We start from the raw sequence: 21490 nt of genomic DNA, 5'->3' as shown, positions 1-21490 counted from the left end.
CCACCCCAACTCTGATTGGTTGTCGGTTCACTTATTCTTCCGACACGTTCAACCTAGCGAATTAAGCTGTGCACTAACATTACAATTCCGTGACATCACTAAAGTGAGGCCTAAGTACCTGTTTCATCCCGTTACATTGAGTTGAGTGATCCAGTGTGAACCCACCTTAACCGTTGGACAAATGTAAGCTCACATCCCGGGTCAGGGTTCAATCAGCTCAACATTATCCATATGGGGATGATGAAACTAACAGCAGCACTGCACGGGAATGCAACTGTTGTCATATGAATGGAATGGCCCATGTCATAGAAATGTGGAATTATCAACCACAGGGCCAGGGCCAACAACAGAGATGAGTATGGCCCTGTGTTCATGAAAACGGTTCCATCACAGTTGGTACCCGCATTTGAACTTAAGATTTTGCAGTGTTGGCTTCTTGCTCCGACACACGATCATTATGAAACCACCCAAACCACCTCTTAAATGACATCTTGTGACAATTTAACAGGGCTGTGCGGAAATTTCAACGAAGTAACCGGTGACGACTTCACACATTCCGGCATCGTGGACGCGACAGCGGCAACCTTCTGTAACGTGTGGAAGGCTCAGGCGACGTGCCCGGACCGCGATGAGGTCACCATGGACCCGTGCTCGGTGTACATCACCAACAGTGAGACGCTTCATGGCGACACAGCTCACAGCACATGTGTGACCGACCAATGCCACGCTGTCATATTCACTTTATTGCTGGATGAGGGCCTCCTCACGCTGTATATATCATTGTGGGAGGTATTTGACTATTTTTGACCACACTTGTTAGTGGAAGTTGGAGGGATATAGATAGATATTATGACAATGCATTTTGCGGTACTGCCCTCTGCTGCCCACTGCATAGCCCCACAGCTTATTGCACGTCTTATGCATCGTGGTTGTCTATCCAAGCACTTCCCAGACTAAACTCTGATCAACTTTCGAGATCTGTCGAAATCAGGTGCATTCTTGGTGATTTGATCATTGGCTGTTCGCAAAATAAGAATGGATTTCAACATGGAGCTCTCATAGAAAGGAGTCAATCACCCATCAAAGAAAAAAGCTTATTGAATGTGACGCAGAATTATTTCGAACATTACTTCAATTCATTTTATTCACATATGCATGCAAATTAAACAAATGTAGAAGTGTTCCCATAACTGTAAACATTTAAATTATTGGGAAAATATTTTTAATGGTTTTTCCATATAGTTGAGTTCATTAACCTGCTGCATTTAAGAACCTGGCATATGGACGGCTGACTGAAACCCTGATTTGAACTCAGGAACTCAGTGGTGCTGACTCAGTACTCTGACGGTAATGGCCCTCTCCCTAAACCACCTGGTTCCCTCACACACTTAGCAATTTCTAGAGGGCAGCGCATATCCTTGCACTTGCCATCTCCTGACCACCTTGCAACTGAGCAAGTGTTTGAACTTCAATATGTGATTTTACCAGCCCTTGCCTCCATAGCTATGGATTGCACATGTGGACCACCATGCCCAGCTAACGTTTCGGGCAGTGGCCCGACATCTCAAAGGCTACACTCTCTGAGCTTGTGTGTTTCTTATCTTTCAGATGAATACGCCAAAACACATTGTGGCCTTCTGATGGATAATGACGGTCCATTCTCTACCTGCCACAGTGTGGTTTCTGCAGATGAATATTACATGGTACGTTCCCCTTTGCGTGATGATTAACAATATATTTACAGGCAGTCCCCAGGTTACGGAAGGGTTAGGTTCCTGAGAAATATCCGTAACCCGAATTTTTCATGTCGGAAACTGAACAATTTTCCCCAAAAATCAAGATAAAATCCCATAGCTGGAAATAATTGTGCCTCCCTTACCATTTTCTCTCAGTACCGTATCTCGCTGTCGTCCGTTTTCTATCACTCCTAGTATCCTATCGCTGTACATACACTCTGCACTTCCTATGATTCTTTCATTGCATCGAATATCTACCCTACCACTACCCATTATTAAACTAATGGAACATATACTGTATCCAATTGTTGATTTTAATATTAATTGTTAACAGAAAGCAGTCACTTCCGAATGTTTACCGTGCATTGGCTAGGTCTAGACTTCACATACACACACACATACACGCACACAAAGGTGGAGTAGGCTCTCTACACACGCACACATACATACACACACAAACACACACAGATACACAGTACATACTCTATTTTTTTACACGCTTTTTGGGAGCATTTCCGTAAAGTTGAATTTCCTTAAGTCGGATTTTCCGTAACCCGGGGACTGCCTGTATTTTCGTCTTCTTACTCAATGATATCCTGATTGTATGAGCAGTGTCATGTAGTAAGATGAATAATCCACAGAGCTGTGACTCGTTCAGTGTTAGAAAACGGTTCATGGAATTAGACATCACAGAAGTACCTCTGAGATCCCTTCAAGTGACCTCTGGTCCACAAAGTAGGAGCAGCACTTTTCCACTTGCCCCAACCAAACTCCAGCAAACAGAGCGCAGTTTCCTATGGGGTTTATCATGCATGTATGTACGTACGTATTTCGCACATTACGTAGCCAACTGTGCTAGATAAGGGCCTCACCATGCCATATGGGTCATGGGGGTTATTTAGACATATGTCACCACGTGGGTCAGTGTGGGTTGGTGAAAGCAGAGAGTATGGACGGGAAAGCATGGAAGTACAGTACAACAATGGGTTTTCCTGCAAAGCCTTCTGCTGTTCACCGCGTAGCCCCAGATCCAATGTAAAAACCTGTTTGTGCATGCAAGTCACCTATTAAAGTACTATTCAGGCTCAAACCTGCTTAGCTTTTTAGATATTAGGTAGATATTAACACTACTGGTATCAGCCACTGGTAAGTCCCCTCATTTCCATGTCCTCCTGTACCACATACACCCAATTGGCTCCGTCTTTCCAGCCAAGTCAAAAGCGGATTTCCTACTTTCCACAATGTGGGTTTATTGTCTGGAGAAGAATGATGGGCTACTGCTCGTGATGGCCACATACTTGACACCCTCTCATTAGATAAAAATGGTACTTATGATGAGATCAAATATCCATATTTTGGTATGCCCATTTGTCTATCTATCTAATTGACTGTCCATTTATCTGTTTTTGTTTGTCTCACCGTCTGTGTATCCATTTGTGTATATGTCCATTTCTTCATCTGTTTGTCTTGATCTGCCCAATCGATCATCTATCCTTCTGTCCCTCCTCTCTTTGCCCATTCGTCCATTTATAATTCCGTCTGTCCATCCATCCATCTCTCTATCTCAACGCCCGTTTGTTTATCTGTCTGTCTGCCTACACACCACCTGTGCAGCGCTGCAAGTACGATACGTGCAGCTGCTCGTATCCGGAGCCGTGCCTGTGCGCTGCACTCTCGGCATACGCGTACGCGTGCGCCGCTCATGGCGTCGTCCTCGTCGGCTGGAGGAGCGACATCTGCAGTAAGCACAGCCGCACGGGTGACGCCAGGGCAGTGAGTTCAGAGATGGGCGAAATGTAAATGACATTTAATTTAAATATGTAATGTAATTACATTTTTAGTTTGTCATTGGGTACCTAAATTACACAGCTCATAACGTTTGTCAATTTATATGTAAGTTATACAAGAACCAGTTATTGGTCATTTATATCTAAATTATATTTCCTCGAGTAATTTGTAATTTGAATGTATTTTTCCAATCACTAAGTTAATCATAGCATCGAAATCGCATGCCAGAAATCGTCAAGTGTGCCACCAAAGTGAGTTAGAGTTCCATTACTTTAGTGGAGTCATATTCGAACGATTGTCAGTGATATTAGTGATGGAATCACAGTGATGTCACTAGAGTGCTATGTTTCCATGTCTGATTCTGTAACTTTAAAGTCCTTTTTTCTCATAAATGAAAACGTATGTTGGACAGCCCAGAACACGTAACCAATGTATGTATCGACACCATAAGTACTATTAGGAGGGCTCTATCTTTCATACCGTCATCCAACTCAATATACACACCTACCTCAATTCACGCACCCTTCAATTCACAAACCTCCTTTGCTACTCACTCTCGCCTCACCTCTCTCTCTGTCATCACCGTGAACCGTCCACAGGCCTCGACGCCGAGAACTGCCCCATCAGCCACGAGTTCAGCTACGCGGCGCCCGAGTGCGGCTCCGCGTCGTGCCGCGCGTCCCGCGAAGTGTGTCGGGGGGTGCGCCCCCCGCCGTTCGAGCTGCCATCCCCTTCCCCCGTGGAGGGCTGCGTGTGCGGCGCGGGGCTGTACGACGACGAGCACGGCGTGTGTGTGCTCAAGAGCGATTGCCCCTGCTACTCGGAGATGAGCGGGGACGTGATCCGGGCAGGGGTGACCGTTGATCTGCACGACACGCAGTGGTATGAACCAGCGTTGTGCCAGCGTGTGCATTCCACACTCGTGGTGGGCGACATTGGCCGCGGTCGTTTTTGACGTCAACGTTGTCTTGCGCGACCTCGACCACTCTTATCCCAGAGCAGCAGTCTGGGTCGGGTAAATGTATTTGGCGTATTAAGTGCCTCACGGCTGAAACGTTCGCTACTCCACATATATGCACTTTAGTAGTTGCAGAGCAATCATTTTACTTTTTAGCCGAGTCAAGTGTCATGGGCACGTTACTAAAAAAAATGGTTTATTTTAACACGACTTCAGACATGTCTTTCATGGTCGTGCTATATACACGACGCCTGTATCCACGCCATTTGGTATCTTTTGTCCGCCAGCACCAATTCACACCCCCCAGCAGAAGGAGTTAGTCATTGCTGGGTTTTTATTAAGAATTCAGGAGAAATGTCAGGTTATTTGCACAAAAGCTGTCATGTATTTATATAGTGATAATGTTGATGATGATGATTAATGTTATATTTGATAAGACCAAGGATGTCTACTCACGCAATGCATCTTTGCTTCATTGTTTGCCCCCTAGTCTGTGCACGGGTGGGGAACTTCACTGCTTTGGACTTTCCCCCATATCTGGTGAGCTACTCTTGTTGCTATTATTGTCCTTCTTAAGACACTGCAGAAACAACATTTATTTTATAGATAGAGGCAGTCAACCGTAGGCAAAAGTTAAAAGTAAGATCTTGAGCCTGGACTTGAAGAGGGGTAGGAAGCAGCACTTTTGATGACATTCATGAGCACAGCATTATAACAAATATACAATATATAGAAAATGTATAGTACGCTGACAAAATTGGGCACTTGCCACATTTGGATCTGTCCTGCCAATGGTAGTTAATTTCACAATAATCAATATTTCAATCAATATTTGTTCTTGGGTTTGGCCAAGCAGTTGATTTATGACAAGATTGTGGCCATACCAAAAAACAAATATGGATCATTGTATTGACTACACAAAGCTATGTTTTGAGTTAACTTCATAATATGTCACGACTTTATTATCTGCAAATCTTGATTTTTAAAGAACCTGTGTTGTGTGTTTGTGCGTGTGCGTTCAGGGAACACATGCGAAGGCCCGATGACTTACCACAACTGCAGTGACGGATCGAGTGAAGGCAGTGCTGCCTGTCAAAGAACCTGTGCTAATCCACATTCAATATGCGTAAGTGTCCGTTGAAAGTGCAACCAACCCGACAGTCAAATAAAGGCCTCTTATAGCCATCAGTAGTAACAATACATCTGGAAGGAAATATGTAACAATGCTGTGGTGAAACATAGTACCGCACAAATTAAACTTTAAGCTGGTGCTAGTTTACCCAGAACATGGCCTGGGTGTATAGCGACAATATTTGAATAATTATTGAAGCAGAACTACTGACCTCAGGCTAAATACAGCAGAACTTTGTCTTACGATGGTTTAGGCCATCATGATACTCTTGGTTCGTAGTCCTTGATCACCATATCTATCAAGAGCAGTGGGACAGAGAAGGGCATTGTCCCAGAGAAGGGCATTGTCTCATGATAAAGGAAGTATGAGTCAAACCCCGCTACCAAAACTAGTCGGGAAAAGCGAGTGTGAATATAATAGCTGTTTTTGGGTTGCGTCTTCATTGAAACGGATGATCATCATGATGATAACAATGATCACGATGACAACAGTGCGTTGCGCTGGAGAAGGCTCGACCGACACCTGTGTGGCACCCTCCCGTGCGTGCAGTATAGCCCGGGCTGCGTGTCGGGCTGCGTGTGCCCCGGCGGGTTGCTTGTGGATCACAACGGCAACTGCGTGAGTGAGGAGCAATGCACCTGCGAACACAACGGGCGGCACTACAACCCCGGAGACACCATTACCCAGCTGTGCAACAAATGGTGAGCAGTCCGCAGTTGCCCTTTTCCAATGTGCATCTTTGTGCTCCCCCCCACCCCCCACAGCAGCAATATCTTGGACTGGTAGTTGTGTGGGCAGTAGAAACGGGGAAAACATTGGTCAAGGTCGGTGTCACCTTGCACGACCTCGACGTTCAAACGATGCCGACCTTGACCACCCACTCGACCGACGCCAGGACCGCACTGTCACACAGCAGTGGTCGGCGTCGGTGTAGGTCATTAGTGTCACATCTCAATTATGGAGTAGTGAAACCGGGAATATATATTATAGAGAGCGGCAGTCACTCAGAGGAACATAATTGGTCTTGAGCCTGCATTTGTACAGGGGTGTGGAGCAGACAGCACGGACGGTTGAGGTACAAAGGTCCATAGTATGAGGGCACAGCAAAATTACCAACAGGCCCGGGGTTAGGATTGATGATTTAGGGGTGAGGGGTATGTTATATTGTTATTGGTTAGGGTTTTAGGATGTGGGTTTAGGGTTTAGAGGTTATTGCTAGAGACCATTATGGTTAGAGACAGTAGTGCTTTAGACTGCTTTCCTTGCTCCTCATCTATGGCCGCAATCATCTTGGCCTAACACAAAAGGTGGTGGTAATTCCATCTGTGAAGGATGTCATCCCTGACTTGCAATACCCTGGAGTCTATAAACTGAGTTGCAGCTGTGGTGACTGTTACATTGGGGAAACGAAACGTCATGTCTCTGATCGTGTCCGCGAGCACAAGTCAGATTTCAAACACGGCAAAATTGAGTCTTCCGCCGTTTCCGATCATGATATTGTTTTTTCCGAGACTAAGGTGCTCTGCAAACCCTCTGGCTACCATCAAAGGTTTGTACACGAAGCCATTCAGATATACAAACATAGACATAATTTCAACCGTGATGATGGGTACAAACTTAGTAATCATTGGAAAGATGTTATCAACCATGCAAAAAAGATTTAACTACACATTTTTGGACCATCTTATCTGACAGGCACTATTTTACTTTACCGAGTGTTAATATCCCCAACGTTTAACAGTACTCTCTTTATTGTCAGCCAACACTGGTATAAACATGGGCATTTTCGTTTTTTTTCTATCATGTGCATCCACAGTGACTTGCGCACAAACACGTCCACGTTGACGACGCCCACGAGTACCTCGTGCCCTCTTTTAGCCCCGCCCCCCCCTCCCGATACGTTCCATTCATTGGCTACCACATTCTGATAAGCTCCTCCCCCCTTCTCCTCCCCCCTTAACTTGTATTTAAGAGCTTGCATCTTGAATCCCTGCCTCACTTGATGCAGCAAATCTGGCTGTGACGGTCACACCTGATGACGGAGACTTGTGTTGCTTCCGAAACGTCGTGATTTTATTGTTTTATTTTTATTAATTTTTATTTCATTTTTTTACCTACGTGACTTTACCGAAAGAACTAAGAGTATGGTGGTGACCTCTCACCATGCTACGATCGCGCGTGGGTTGTCTCGTCCAGCACGTGCATGAACGCACAATGGAGCTGCACGTCCAAGGTCTGCCAGGGCCTGTGTTTCGTGTACGGAGAGGGCCACCACACGACCTTCGACGGGAAGCAGTATGTCTTCGACGGGTCCTGCCAGTACATCCTGAGCCAGGTGCGCTGTCAATATGTTTTAGTCATATGCAAATTAATCCACTGCACCCTGCGTGCATCTGATGGTTGGGAAGCTTTTCCGTGGTGGGTCGTGAGGACTGGAGTTGAGAAACACTCACATAGAGGCTCATCACGGCCTCTTATTAATATACCACCTGTGTGTGTATTTCGTGAGTATATCTGCGTGGCTTCTATTTTTCATCCATGATATATTTGTTGCTTAACCCTATGCTCTGCAACCACTTTGTTGTTTTTCTTGCAGGATTCCTGTGGGAACAGCAGTGGCTCATTTCGAATCACCACTGAGAATGAGCCGTGTGGAACCACAGGCACCACCTGCTCCAAGAAAGTTCACTTTTTCGTCGGGGTAAGGGTAGAATTTAAAGAAAAAAAATTCTGTATTGAATATATTGTCATGATTTGGGGTCGCAATATGATTCAAAATTTTATTCCATTTTGGTGCATCTTAAAGGTGTCATCTTCAGGAATGTAACAAAGTCACTTTTGTTCTATAGCGTTCATTCCATTAACCTCAAGGTAACGACAACTAAATGGCTAATCTGCGTGTATGTATGTTTGGGGATCTAGATTGTTCCACCAACTTGAGTGAAGGAGCTGTCCTTTGAAAGCTCACGTGGTTTACGTGAATGAGGTCAAACTTACAAAAACAGCTTTACTTTTGATCCGATAATTTTATTTATCTGCGCCAGTAATGCATATCTGGCTTACTATTTACAATATCGCAATGCATGAAACAAGTTTGCAGCCCTAATTCATAAGCCTTTGTGAAGGGGTGAGGGTCATGTGAGTTGATCTGTAGCATGGGCAGACCTCTAAGGTACATGTGGTCTTTTTTTGAGAATTCTTCCCTTGCCAAAAAAAGCAGAAAAATTATCTATATCCGAATAGCATGTGCTAATTGGTGGACATGCTATGCTCAAGTAAAATTGCATTTATGATTATGCCAATTATTACCCACATCTTTAAAGTATCATCAATTTACGTAAAAAATATTCTTACTGCCCGGGAGCTTAATATATAAATTTGTATGCCCAACAAAACTGATGGGGTCTGGTTGCTTAAAGGTCAGAGCACTGTGCTGGCACTGCTGAAATCCTGCTTTTGAAAATGGGCAGTCGCCTCTGATAAAACTGGGTTTTGAAAATTCATGAGTTGATGTTTTCTGCCCATTCATAATATAACTGCACAAAAAAACCTCATCACATAAAATTAGATGTTGCACTTCAATTGCCTACATTACAGATCTGAGAATTAAAAAAATATCAGTTTGATTGCCATGCAACAAACATTACTCCCAGTGACAGAGCAGGTGAGAATTGCTGCCCCCTGCCATGTGGAATAGAGCTCACCTGAATGGCTCTCAGAGGTAACTCTGCTATATTCTTCCTTCGGCTGTTCTTTAACATGGTGGGTCCTACTGGTCTTCAAAGTTCCAAATTCATTTTTAATCTCATGGCACAAAGCGGCGATGGTCTAACTGGCCGTATAACCTCAGAAACTCAACCGCACTGCTCATGCTGTGTCCTCAAAGGCTGACGAGCTGGTGTTGACGGACGGAACCGTAAAGGGGAGTTCGCTGGATTTGCCGGGGTCGCCATTCCACGTGCGCCGCATGGGCATCTACACTGTGGTGGAGACGTCGCTCGGGGTCACGGTCATCTGGGATGGTCACACGGCCGTGTCCGTTCACGTGAACCCACAGCTCAAGGTACAGGAGAGATCAGTCACTTGGAATGGCTTTAGCCGGTAGTTGGGGAGTCACTGGCCACAGAGACGACCGTGTGTCACTCAGGGAGCTAACTCCACATCCCAGAAGTTGGGCCGGTACCACTAAGATCCTGGGTTCTGAGTGTCTCTTACTTAAAGTCAGACACACTAAGCAAATATCACGGAGGTTTTAAGCTGGACTTGAACAGGATCAGGGAGTTGACAGCACGGATGGCTGAAGAAAGGGAGTTCTAACCGCTAGGGCAGCATAGAAGAATGAGTGACTTCCCACTGAACGAAAGTTGGCTGGGAGTTTCGACAGAAAGACTAGGTTGCTGGAGCAGCATAGTGCATGGAGGGAAGTAAAGTAAAATGAGTAGAGCTTGGTAGGAGAGTGCATGGAGGGCAGTAAAGTGAAACGAGAGCCAAGAGACAGGCAGGGTTTAGTCCATGGAGGATCTTGAAGATCTGGGATTGGGAGCCAGTGGAGGGATCGGGAGGATTGGAGGTGAGCACTGTGCGAGCGTGACCCCTGTGAATTTCCCCACAGGGTCACGTGTGTGGCCTTTGCGGAGACTACGATGGCAAGGTGGCCAACGATTTTGTGACGCGCACGGGCTCGGTGGCAGCGAGCGCTCCCGAGTTTGCCGCTGGCTGGAAGGAGTCCGGCTCTGGGTGCCCTGACCTTTCGCGAGTGTCCGACCCGTGCACCATAAACCACCATCGTGAGAGCTGGGCACACAAGCAGTGCTCCGTACTCAAGGATGGGGTGTTCAAGCAGTGTCACAACATGGTACGTGTGTGTGTCTGCGTGTGTGCATGTTCATTTACTTCTGCGTGCACGTGTGCATTTGTGTGTGTGGTCACACGTTGGTGTGTGTGTATTTGCCTTTGTGCATGCTCACATTCGTATTATTGTGTTATTGTGTGTTTATTTTCAGGTCGAGTACCTGCCCTACTACACTGCGTGCGTGCGCGACTCTTGCGGTTGTGACACTGGTGGCGACTGCCACTGCCTGTGCACGGCGCTAGCGTCGTACGCACAAGCGTGCGGCTCGGCGGGCGTGTGCCTACGCTGGAGGACACCGGACCTGTGCCGTGAGTAGCCACCACACCCAGCGGCTATGACACAGAATAGTACAAATAGAGGTGTCCGGGTGGCTCTGCGGAGCTGATAGAAAGTCAGAGTTCAGAGTACCAATCCAACGCCAGGTTTTAGCCGACCAACTGTAGCTGAATCAGATTCCCACGTGTCGCCAGTTGGTGGTATCAGGATGTTCACTTAGAACTATGCAAAAACAACCATCACGTACATTTTTAAAAAAATTCATTACTTAATTACGAGTTCACTACCTGATAAAGCTCAAAGCAGTTTTGAGCGAAATGAGGTATGTTGATGTTACATTCAGTCATAAAAAGTCTTAAGCCACCGGGGAGGAGCATTATTATCAGAATTTTATCAATACATTGTTGGCACGTATGGAGAGGTGCATGCTTGGAATTAAACTGAGACAGAAAGAAGAACACATGGATTGGAGAACCAAACGTAAGTTAGGGACAATATTGACTGCCAAGAAATGTAAGTGGGCTTGGGCAGAACATGTTGCTGAAGGGATGATGACCAGTAGCTGAGAATAATGATGCAGTGGCAGCCAAAGGAAGGAATGTGACTGAGAGCACATCTACTGCGGAGATGGAGCGATACAATCAGCTCGTGTGCAAGAACTAGATTGATTTGAAGACCGTGACAGATGGCAACGGCGAGGGGAGGCCTTCTTCCAGCATTGGATAGTCGTAGCTTATGTTAATGATTGAGAAACAACCTTCAAAATCACTGTTAGGCACGTCATTATAAGATTCTAATGCAGGGGGTTTTAACATTTTCTTGTAAATGGACCATGATGGGAAAAATGGACAAATGGGGGAAGGCACTGGAGTGTCTTTCCTACAAAATATATGTATACGATTGGCTTAGTCAGTACAACTATGCTGCCCATTTAAAGCAAAGCTTTCAAGAAAATTTATTGTGAAATGTTGAACACATTAAATGCACGGGGATGCATTATAAGGCGTGCCTGACTGCAACTATAGAGCATAAATTGGGCTTTCCCAGTTGCTCACTCCTGGCACTTTCTCCTTCAGTCTATATGGTTAAATAGGGGTTCCTTGTATTTTTGTGCATCTGTATGTATCTGCAACTACAAACGTATTGCTCTGTTTACATATGTGAGTCCATGTTTCTACATTGGTATGTGTTTATATACACCCGTGTGCTCTCTGGTGTTTATTCATGTACATGTGTGAGTGTACTTGCACGTATTTACCTACATGTGTATGAAGGTGTATGTGAATGCATTGTCATACATATGTGTCTGTGTGCAGCGAGTGGTACTGCAGTGGTCAATGCACTGCATTACGATAATTGGAAACCCGAGTTAGATTCCGACTCATGGCCAATATCAGTGATGATTATCTGAACTGGTCATGAGCCTCCTTTAAATCGACTCAGTCTTAAATGATTACATGGTAAGGCGTATAACATTGGCATTGGGGAGGCACAGGTGATCTGGCGAAGTCCTTATCACACCACCCCCTTGAGTACCATGTTGGCTTGCATAGGTATATGGGTATTTTTTGTCTTTATACGTATATGTCTTCACGTTTATGTGTGTTCATTGACGTACGTTTGTGTTCATATGTAGGCGTGTTCATTCACTTACGTATTTGTGTGTTCCCATTTCTTCATTTATGTGTATGTGTTTAATCACTCGTGTGTTTGTCTGTACGTGTGCAATTTATCTTCCACAGCGCTTGGCTGTGACTTGTACAACAAGGATGAGGATCAGTGCGAGTGGCATTACCGGGAGTGTGGCCGGGGCTGCCAGCGCTCCTGCACCAACAGGAATGCCATCTGTACCGCTAACCTGCCCCCGCTGGAAGGTGAAGCCACTTCTTGGGTTCCCGTGAAACCACATTTATTGATCGCAGATGCCTCTTCTCATGTGGACGGTTTGGCATGTGCCATGTTTTAGATAAAACCCTACAGTACTTCCGCGTCTCCACGAGCCACATAACTCAAGCGTGAATTCGAGTTGCCGTCCCGGTGGCGCGTTTCTGGATTGTATTTGGTCAATTAAAATTTTCCTCCAATTAGGGCTGCCACCCAAATATTCCGGGTGGGTCTTGCTTCACAGGCTAGCTTGCATTCCCTATGTTAGAATTCAGATAGAGAAGAAATACATAACCAAGTATGTAACATTAGCAGAAACATAGAATTTTGTTTTCAATTTAATAATTTATTTGTCATCAACGTGGTCTTGACCTTTGACTCGCAATTATATCTCGGAAAGTCTTACTCAGAAACACGTCTAGGAAAGACCTGCTCAGCTCACGTGGTAACTCAAGTAACTTGGAAAGTCATGGAAATGTTTTTTCTAAAGTGAAACTTTAGTTATCTTTCATATTGTGGCCTGCACAGAAATAAAATAAAAAAAATCATTGAGTTGGCTGGCTGTCCCATGGAAATGCATATTTGCGTTCCTCTGACATTGTGAGCATAATTAATATGTGGGGCAGAAAGGCGTTTTTTTATATGTCAGAAGTATAGTAAATCTACTATTTAAAGAATATAAAATCCAAAAATCGGTGGAAATAAATTTTCAACCAACCTCAGACCAGGCACTGCTCCAGAAATGCAGCCATTTAAACTGTGTTTTAACCATTGACTCGATATCAGAGAATCTTCTCTCTGGTCTGGTTCTTGATAAAATTAAGCCAATGTCTCCATCGTCAACCACACAGTAAATCGAATTTTGAATCGGGTTCTAATCATGCAGCATGTTGGCTCCCATGTGACCCTGTGATGACACCATATGTGTAAATATTTGATTTAAAAGTGCATTCTGGTTCCTGTAATTTTTATCATCTGATTTGTGTCGTCTGTTTCATTTAGTGTGCTAACCGTAACACCACAGCAGCATTTATTTTTCATGAGAAATCCATAAAGTGTTCGAACGATTGAAACTCATTCACGCGATTCAATGTATCGTGAGCGATCTTAATAACCGATTCTAATGTGCACCGTGACCTCCCCACCTCTGCAGGCTGCTACCCGACCTGCCCGAGTGATCGGCCGTTCCTGAACGAGAGTAGCATGACCTGCGTGGAGCAGTGTGACTGCGTCTCTAACGGAACCACCTACAAGGCTAACGACAGGATTCCAAGCAATAACCCGTGCGAAATCTGGTGAGCCCGCAGTTCACGCATAGCGCTTGCAGCCGGCCTTGTTCAGTGTGGTGGCGTACGCCTGTGTGATCCAGCGCTTCGGAGACAAAACTTAGTGGATCACAGAGAGATTTGTGAAATTCCAAACCCACTGGTCTGTGACGTTGCCAAGAGATGGCGATACAGCTATTAAGTTCAACTGTTGTAAATGGTAGAGCAGATGAGCATTGCCGGGGCCGATAAGCCAATTAACTGGTCAAAGGAATTTATTTTCATAATTTGGAACTCATTCACATGAACTGCATATCATAAACTTTCAAAAGGAATTGCATTCATTGATAAAAGGAGGCATTATCTTGACATACATACATACATACATGGAAAATGCATACATACAGATATGTACAAACTAGCGGGAAGTACCCGGCATTGCCGGGTTTTTTAAAATATTTCAAAACTACAAAATCTAACAGCAGTGCATACTGACTGTGGTGGTACCTGCTATGATTACAGCAGTGCATACTGACTGTGGTGGTACCTGCTATGATTACAGCAGTGCATACCGATTGTGGTGGTACCTGCTATCACTACAGTAGTACATGCTGACTCTTTAGCAGTATTTATTGACTCTATAGCACAAAGTACTCACCTGACAGAGTGGCGTGGTGAGGCGTAGTCCCGTGCAGAGCCTCCGGCCTCGCCTAGATTGTCCAGCCGGCTGAGGTGGCACCTTGGCAGGCTGGGGCTGGGCTGCTACCCCCTGACCCCCCCCCCCCAGCCACGATCTCCCCGGCCGCTCTGCAGTAAAATCTACGGCATATAGCGGTAGCATCTAGCGACTGTATAGTAGTAATAACTGCATGCATTGGGGTGGCGGGGGACATCACACAGTGAAGAATTAACGTCAGCGTTTAGTGTATCTTTATAGCATTTTTAACGCGAAAGAAAATGTCCCCGTCACTCCCACTGAAGGCGTGCGACTTGGCATGGGCCGTCCCCCCCACCAAAGGCGCGTGAGTTGGTATGGTCGTGCGCGCGTCATAAATAAATAAATAAGCGCGAAAAAACCCACTAAATCGATAATTACACATTTTTTAAGTTGACAGATGTGAAAAAGGAATAGCGCTTGCTCACCGCGGGGCTTACGGCTTGGTACCTGGCTATTTTCTTTTTTCCGTAAACCCCACCGTTGGAGAGGCGAATCGTTCGCAAGCGTGCGAACAGACACAGACCCACAAACAAACCCACAAACAGACAATTTTTTACTTTTATTTTTATAGATTGTGAACATTTTTGCTTCTGGGAGGAAATCAGATAATTATTTCAAAGATACATTTATACGACAGATCTTTTAACAATTTTTTATGAATCTGATATCACTGAAAATTAGGCCTAGATATGAAATATCTCATGATGCAAATATTTTTCTTTTGGATTAACCTGAAAACGTGACATCAAAGGAGAATAAAGCACTTCCATATCATTGCTTTCGTACTTTTCCAGTAAAAAGTGTCGTAAAAATAAAATTTGAAATTGCGGCAAAAAATCCGACATTGAAATTTTTTTATCTGAAACTCATCCCTAAAACATACAAAATAAATAAGGCCTTCCCACGTAAAAAAAGTATGTAATTTTTGCACATCCAATCAGCCGCACGGCCTTCTGGTAGTGCATCTTATCAGCAGCATTGGTTCAATGCAAACAAACTGGTCTGGTTTTGATATTCATCGTCTCATCGGCAGTCAGCCTTGCTTGAACCAAGGCCCCTTTCCACACTTACAACGAATACAGCTTAGATGATTATGATGTACTACTATAACTTTTTTTTATTTGACCAGGTAATGCCCACTGAGCTACATAGCTCTTTTCCAGGAGCATCCTGGCCACATATAGCTCAACTGAGTGGCTTTCATTATTTGGAAAATTTTAGCAGCCAAATACTCTAAACGCACGTTTCTGAATGTGGAGAGAAAAACTGGAGGACCCAGAGAAAAATCCACGCGATCATAAGGGGAATATGAAAACTCCAAAGAAACAGACGTCAGGGTCGGGATCTAACCCATGACCTCCTGTGATCAATCAATATGTGATCAATCAAGCAGCATGTCACAGAGAATTTGACTTGATAACACATTTCTACCCCTCAAAATGAGCCTGAGCGAGGTGGCAGAGTTGTGCTTGCATTTGCTCTCAGTCCCGTTTGTCGCTTGTACGCTATTAACATGGGTCTGTGTTTTCCCATCAGTTCCTGTACAATCGACGGCATTTCCTGCACAATTATCCCAGGTAAGCACAACCGTACATTCCACCATAGAATGATCCCCAAGGTGGTAAATATACATGTAAATTTTTCAAGCCACTCCCCACAGCATGCAGATTGTGGTTATTGTGTGACCATACTTTATCACACTGGTCAGCACAGGTTAGTGAAGGTGGGGAAGCATAGATGTAGCAGCAAGATCAAGATTCAGAGCTGATTCCATCCAGTGCATTTCATCCCTTGCTTTCCTCTATAACAAAATCCCGAATACATTTTTTTATTTAGCTATTTTTTTCCGACAAATCAGAGTATTTCCTGTTTTATTAAAGGCACATATGTGCACTATAATTGTGAAAATTGAAAAACAAACAAAAACATGAAATTCACCCTGGTGAAGTGCTGGAGGTAGGGTTATGGTTAGGGTCAGGATCATTAGGAAGGCTTTTTCTCGTGTAATGTTTGAATAGTTGGTTATGGTTCGGCTTGGTCGTTGGTTTTCTTGTTAGGGTTAGTAGGATGGTTAGTACTGTACTAGTGCCTGGTGGGATAGTTGTTTGGGGTTAGATGTAGGGCTAGCATTTGGTTGGCTCGTGTTCTCTGCCCCTAAACTACTTGCCTGTTTTCTTTATAACATATCACCTATTTAATTTTTGCTTGCTTTTTATTTGTCTGGTTTTTACAGTACCCTGTTTGAGATTTCAAACGTTTCAACTTTCTTGTTAGACATTTGTTGAGATGTAGAGATGGAATTCAGATGACACCATGTGTTAATCCATGTGTTAAGTTCGAAAGTCAGCTGGAAGGCCTATTCATGATTTTTTTTTACGAATTGTAGCACGGAAGTTTAGCTCAGTTGTTGAATTTGCGCAGCCAGCCAGACTGTTGTGGATTCTGATTTTATTAGGCTTGTCAAAGTTTATTTTAGGTCCATAAAGGTCAAAGTGAAGGTTCCAGACTTAGGGAGGGGCAAGGCCATTGATGGATTTAAATGCGAGGGCAAGGATCTTGTTTTTCACACGCTTGTTAATAGGAAGCCGGTGAAGCGAGTCCAGGACTGGGGTGATGGGAGCACAATATTGGTTGGGTAAAGCACCCAGTCTGTGGCATTTTAGACTATCTGTAGTTTATATTCTTGGTTGCTTCGGTAAAGTCACGTAGAAGGGAAATAATAAAATAATAACAATATAAAACAAGAAATTCTTATTTTATTATTTCCCTTCTACGTTACTTTACCAAAAGAACCAAGAATATGAATCCCTGCAGTCACGAAAGCTTTAAAGCAAAATGTATCTATAGTTTATTGAGAAATGCTGCAAGAAATCTAGCCTTGATGTGACGAAAGCATGGACCAGGGTTTCAGCAGCAGTAGCAGGGGTGAGGTATGGACAGGCAATCTTGTGGAGGTGGAAAAATGTAGTCTTAGTAACTGAGCAGTTGTGGGGAAGGAAGCTCAGCACAGTTTTCAGAAGGATGCCAAGTTTGTGGACAATGGGGATGAGGATCCATAAAATGCTGTTGAGAATCAAAAATAATAGCTCCTGTTTTTCTGACATTTAACTTAATAAATTTCGAGCTCATCAAATAATATAAATTTGATAAACAGTCGAACAGCACTTCTATAGCTCTGAAATCAATGCTGGAGGCAGAATGGTGAAGTTTGGTGTCATGAACCTACGTGTGAAAGTCGACCCCATGCTTGCGGATGATGTTGCTGAGGCGTATCATTTAAGTGCTCAGAGTTTTTTTTAATCATGATATGTGAAGCAATTTGGTTCAAATAAAAACATAGTAGAGTATTTTAGATATAATCAAGAAAAGTCTGACGGGGAGAACACTTGCACTGTGGAATTGGGCAGGTTACCTAGACGAGTGTAGAAGTGATACCCATAGGTTGGCGACCAAGGGAAAGAGCTAAAGCCACATGGTGGTGATCATGAGACTATTGAAGTGGACCTTGAAGGTCATGTCCACTGTAACAATAATACTTTCTGAAACCAGGTGGTCAGACAATGTAAGAGCCATTCTGGGATTAGGGTGCAGCAGTACAACATCACTGGGCAAGATGAACTCTTGAGCTTCAAGTATGAGAAGTTGAGAGTTGTGTTCTCTCGCATACACATTAAGAAAGGGGTTGTTTGTAAATGACGTGCAATGTTGCCCTTATGGTTAGCAGCATGAGTTTCAATGCAGTGTTTAAAAAAAGTGTTTAATCTAATAACATGGTTGTTTTACTTTTGTTATATAGGGTGTCCACAAACCACGACTACTATTACTGCAACAACCACAGAATCAACAACTACAACCTCATCCTCAACAGTTCCTCCAACAACTATCTCAACTACCAGCGAGTCAACAACTAGATCACCATCTTTATCAGCTTCTGCACTCACCACAGAATCATCCACAATAGGAACTCCATCAACCACCTCAATAACCATAGAATCAACAACTATGCCCCCATCCACAACACTTAGATGCATCTGGACATCATGGGACAGCATTGACTACCCCAATGATAATAATCCACCAAATGACAATGAGACGTATGCTCACTACCAGGAGAAGACAGGACATGCCATCTGTAGGACCGGTGTTCCCATGCACATAGATTGTCGGGCAATAGGTTATGAAGAAGCAAATTTTTCAGACACGGGGACTGGCGTCACGTGTGATGTCAAAGAAGGCCTCCTGTGCTTGGAAGAATTGCAGGATCCGTACAGAGGAGGATGTAAAAACTATGAGATCCGAGTGTGCTGTCCACTGGGAGATTACCACTCAACAATTACCACGCCAACAACTATACCATCCACAACAGCACCTCCATCTACGACCTCAATAACCACCGAATCAACAACTACACCCCCACCCACAACAGCACCTCCATCAACCACCTCAATAACCGAATCAACAACTACACCCCCACCCACAACAGCACCTCCATCAACCACCTCAATAACCGAATCAACAACTACACCCCCACCCACAACAACACCTCCATCAACCACCTCAGTAATCACCGAATCAACAACTACACCCCCAACCACAACAACACCTCCATTTACCACCTCAATAACCACAGAATCAACAACTACACCCCCAACCACAACAGCACCTCCATCGAGCACCTCAATTACCACCGAATCAACAACTACACCCCCACCCACAACAACACCTCCATCAACCACCGCAATAACCACCGAATCAACAACTACACCCCCACCCACAACAGCACCTCCATCTACCACCTCAATAACCGAATCAACAACTACACCCCCACCCACAACAGCACCTCCATCTACCACCTCAATAACCGAATCAACAACTACACCCCCACCCACAACAGCACCTCCATCTACCACCTCAATAACCACCGAATCAACAACTAAACCCCCACCCACAACAACACCTCCATCAACCACCTCAATAACCACCGAATCAACAACTACACCCCCACCCACAACAGCACCTCCATCTACCACCTCAATAACCGAATCAACAACTACACCCCCACCCACAACAGCACCTCCATCAACAGCACCTCCATCAACCACCTCAATAATCACCGAATCAACAACTACGCCACCACCCACAACATCACCTCCATCTACCACCTCAATAATCACCGAATCAACAACTACACCCCCACCCACAACAGTACCTCCGTCTACCACCTCAGTAATCACCGAATCAACACCCCCACCCACAACAACACCTCCATTTACCACCTCAATAACCACAGAATCAACAACTACACCCCCAACCACAACAGCACCTCCATCGAGCACCTCAATTACCACCGAATCAACAACAATTGAATGCATGTGGGCATCATGGCACAGCATTGACTACCCCAATGATAATACTCCATCGAATGACAATGAGACGTATGCTCACTACCAGGAGAAGACAGGACATGCCATCTGTGAGATCGGTGTTCCCACCCGCATAGATTGTCGGGCAATAGGTTATGAAGAAGCGAATTTGTCAGACACGGGGACTGGCATCACGTGTGATGTCAACGAAGGGCTCCTGTGCTTGGAAGAATTGCAGGATCCGTACAGTGGAGGATGTAAAAACTATGAGATCCGAGTGTGCTGTCCACCAACAATTACCACACCAACAACTATACCATCCACAACAGCACCTCCATCTACCACCTCAATAACCACCGAATCAACAACTACACCCCCACCCACAACAACACCTCCATCAACCACCTCAATAACCACCGAATCAACAACTACACCCCCACCCACAACAGCACCTCCATCTACCACCTCAATAACCGAATCAACAACTACACCCCCACCCACAACAGCACCTCCATCTACCACCTCAATAACCACCGAATCAACAACTACACCCCCACCCACAACAGCACCTCCATCTACCACCTCAATAACCGAATCAACAACTACACCCCCACCCACAACAACACCTCCATCAACCACCTCAATAACCACCGAATCAACAACTACACCCCCACCCACAACAGCACCTCCATCTACCACCTCAATAACCACCGAATCAACAACTACACCCCCACCCACAACAACACCTCCATCAACCACCTCAATAACCACCGAATCAACAACTACACCCCCACCCACAACAGCACCTCCATCTACCACCTCAATAACCGAATCAACAACTACACCTCCACCCACAACAACACCTCCATCAACCACCTCAATAACCGAATCAACAACCACACCCCCACCCACAACAACACCTCCATCAACCACCTCAATAACCGAATCAACAACTACACCCCCACCCACAACAGCACCTCCATCTACCACCTCAATAACCGAATCAACAACTACACCCCCACCCACAACAGCACCTCCATCAACAGCACCTCCATCAACCACCTTAATAACCGAATCAACAACTACACCTCCACCCACAACAGCACCTCCATCAACCACCTCAATAACCGAATCAACTACACCCCCACCCACAACAGCACCTCCATCAACCACCTCAATAACCGAATCAACAACTACACCCCCACCCACAACAACACCTCCATTAACCACCTCAATAACCGAATCAACAACTACACCCCCACCCACAACAGCACCTCCATCTACCACCTCAATAACCGAATCAACAACTACACCTCCACCCACAACAACACCTCCATCAACCACCTCAATAACCGAATCAACAACCACACCCCCACCCACAACAACACCTCCATCAACCACCTCAATAACCGAATCAACAACTACACCCCCACCCACAACAGCACCTCCATCTACCACCTCAATAACCGAATCAACAACTACACCCCCACCCACAACAGCACCTCCATCAACAGCACC

General features: G+C 44.9%; 1 protein-coding gene across 1 annotated transcript in view; it reads left to right on the top strand.

Moving 5' to 3' along the window:
* The window catches only part of LOC133360300 (mucin-2-like), a 38469-nt gene extending 17202 nt beyond the window's left edge, over positions 1-21267 (top strand). Inside the window, exons 14-30 of the mRNA XM_061578944.1 lie at positions 509-670; positions 1609-1703; positions 3351-3477; positions 4124-4406; positions 4973-5022; positions 5505-5608; positions 6164-6315; positions 7811-7949; positions 8211-8315; positions 9501-9677; positions 10227-10469; positions 10618-10774; positions 12485-12616; positions 13780-13921; positions 16146-16186; positions 18406-20537; positions 21244-21267. Of these exons, the coding sequence (XP_061434928.1) occupies positions 509-670; positions 1609-1703; positions 3351-3477; positions 4124-4406; positions 4973-5022; positions 5505-5608; positions 6164-6315; positions 7811-7949; positions 8211-8315; positions 9501-9677; positions 10227-10469; positions 10618-10774; positions 12485-12616; positions 13780-13921; positions 16146-16186; positions 18406-20537; positions 21244-21267 (4265 nt within the window). The remainder of the gene's footprint in view (positions 1-508; positions 671-1608; positions 1704-3350; positions 3478-4123; positions 4407-4972; positions 5023-5504; positions 5609-6163; positions 6316-7810; positions 7950-8210; positions 8316-9500; positions 9678-10226; positions 10470-10617; positions 10775-12484; positions 12617-13779; positions 13922-16145; positions 16187-18405; positions 20538-21243) is intronic.
* The last annotated feature ends 223 nt before the right edge of the window (positions 21268-21490 follow it).

The sequence above is a fragment of the Lethenteron reissneri genome, chromosome 68, assembly GCF_015708825.2.
Source record: "Lethenteron reissneri isolate LAM-NWPU_2019-01 chromosome 68, ASM1570882v1, whole genome shotgun sequence".
Lineage (NCBI taxonomy): Eukaryota > Metazoa > Chordata > Hyperoartia > Petromyzontiformes > Petromyzontidae > Lethenteron > Lethenteron reissneri.
The sequence above is the reverse complement of the archived record's forward strand: the minus strand, read 5'-3'. Positions and strand labels throughout refer to the sequence as shown.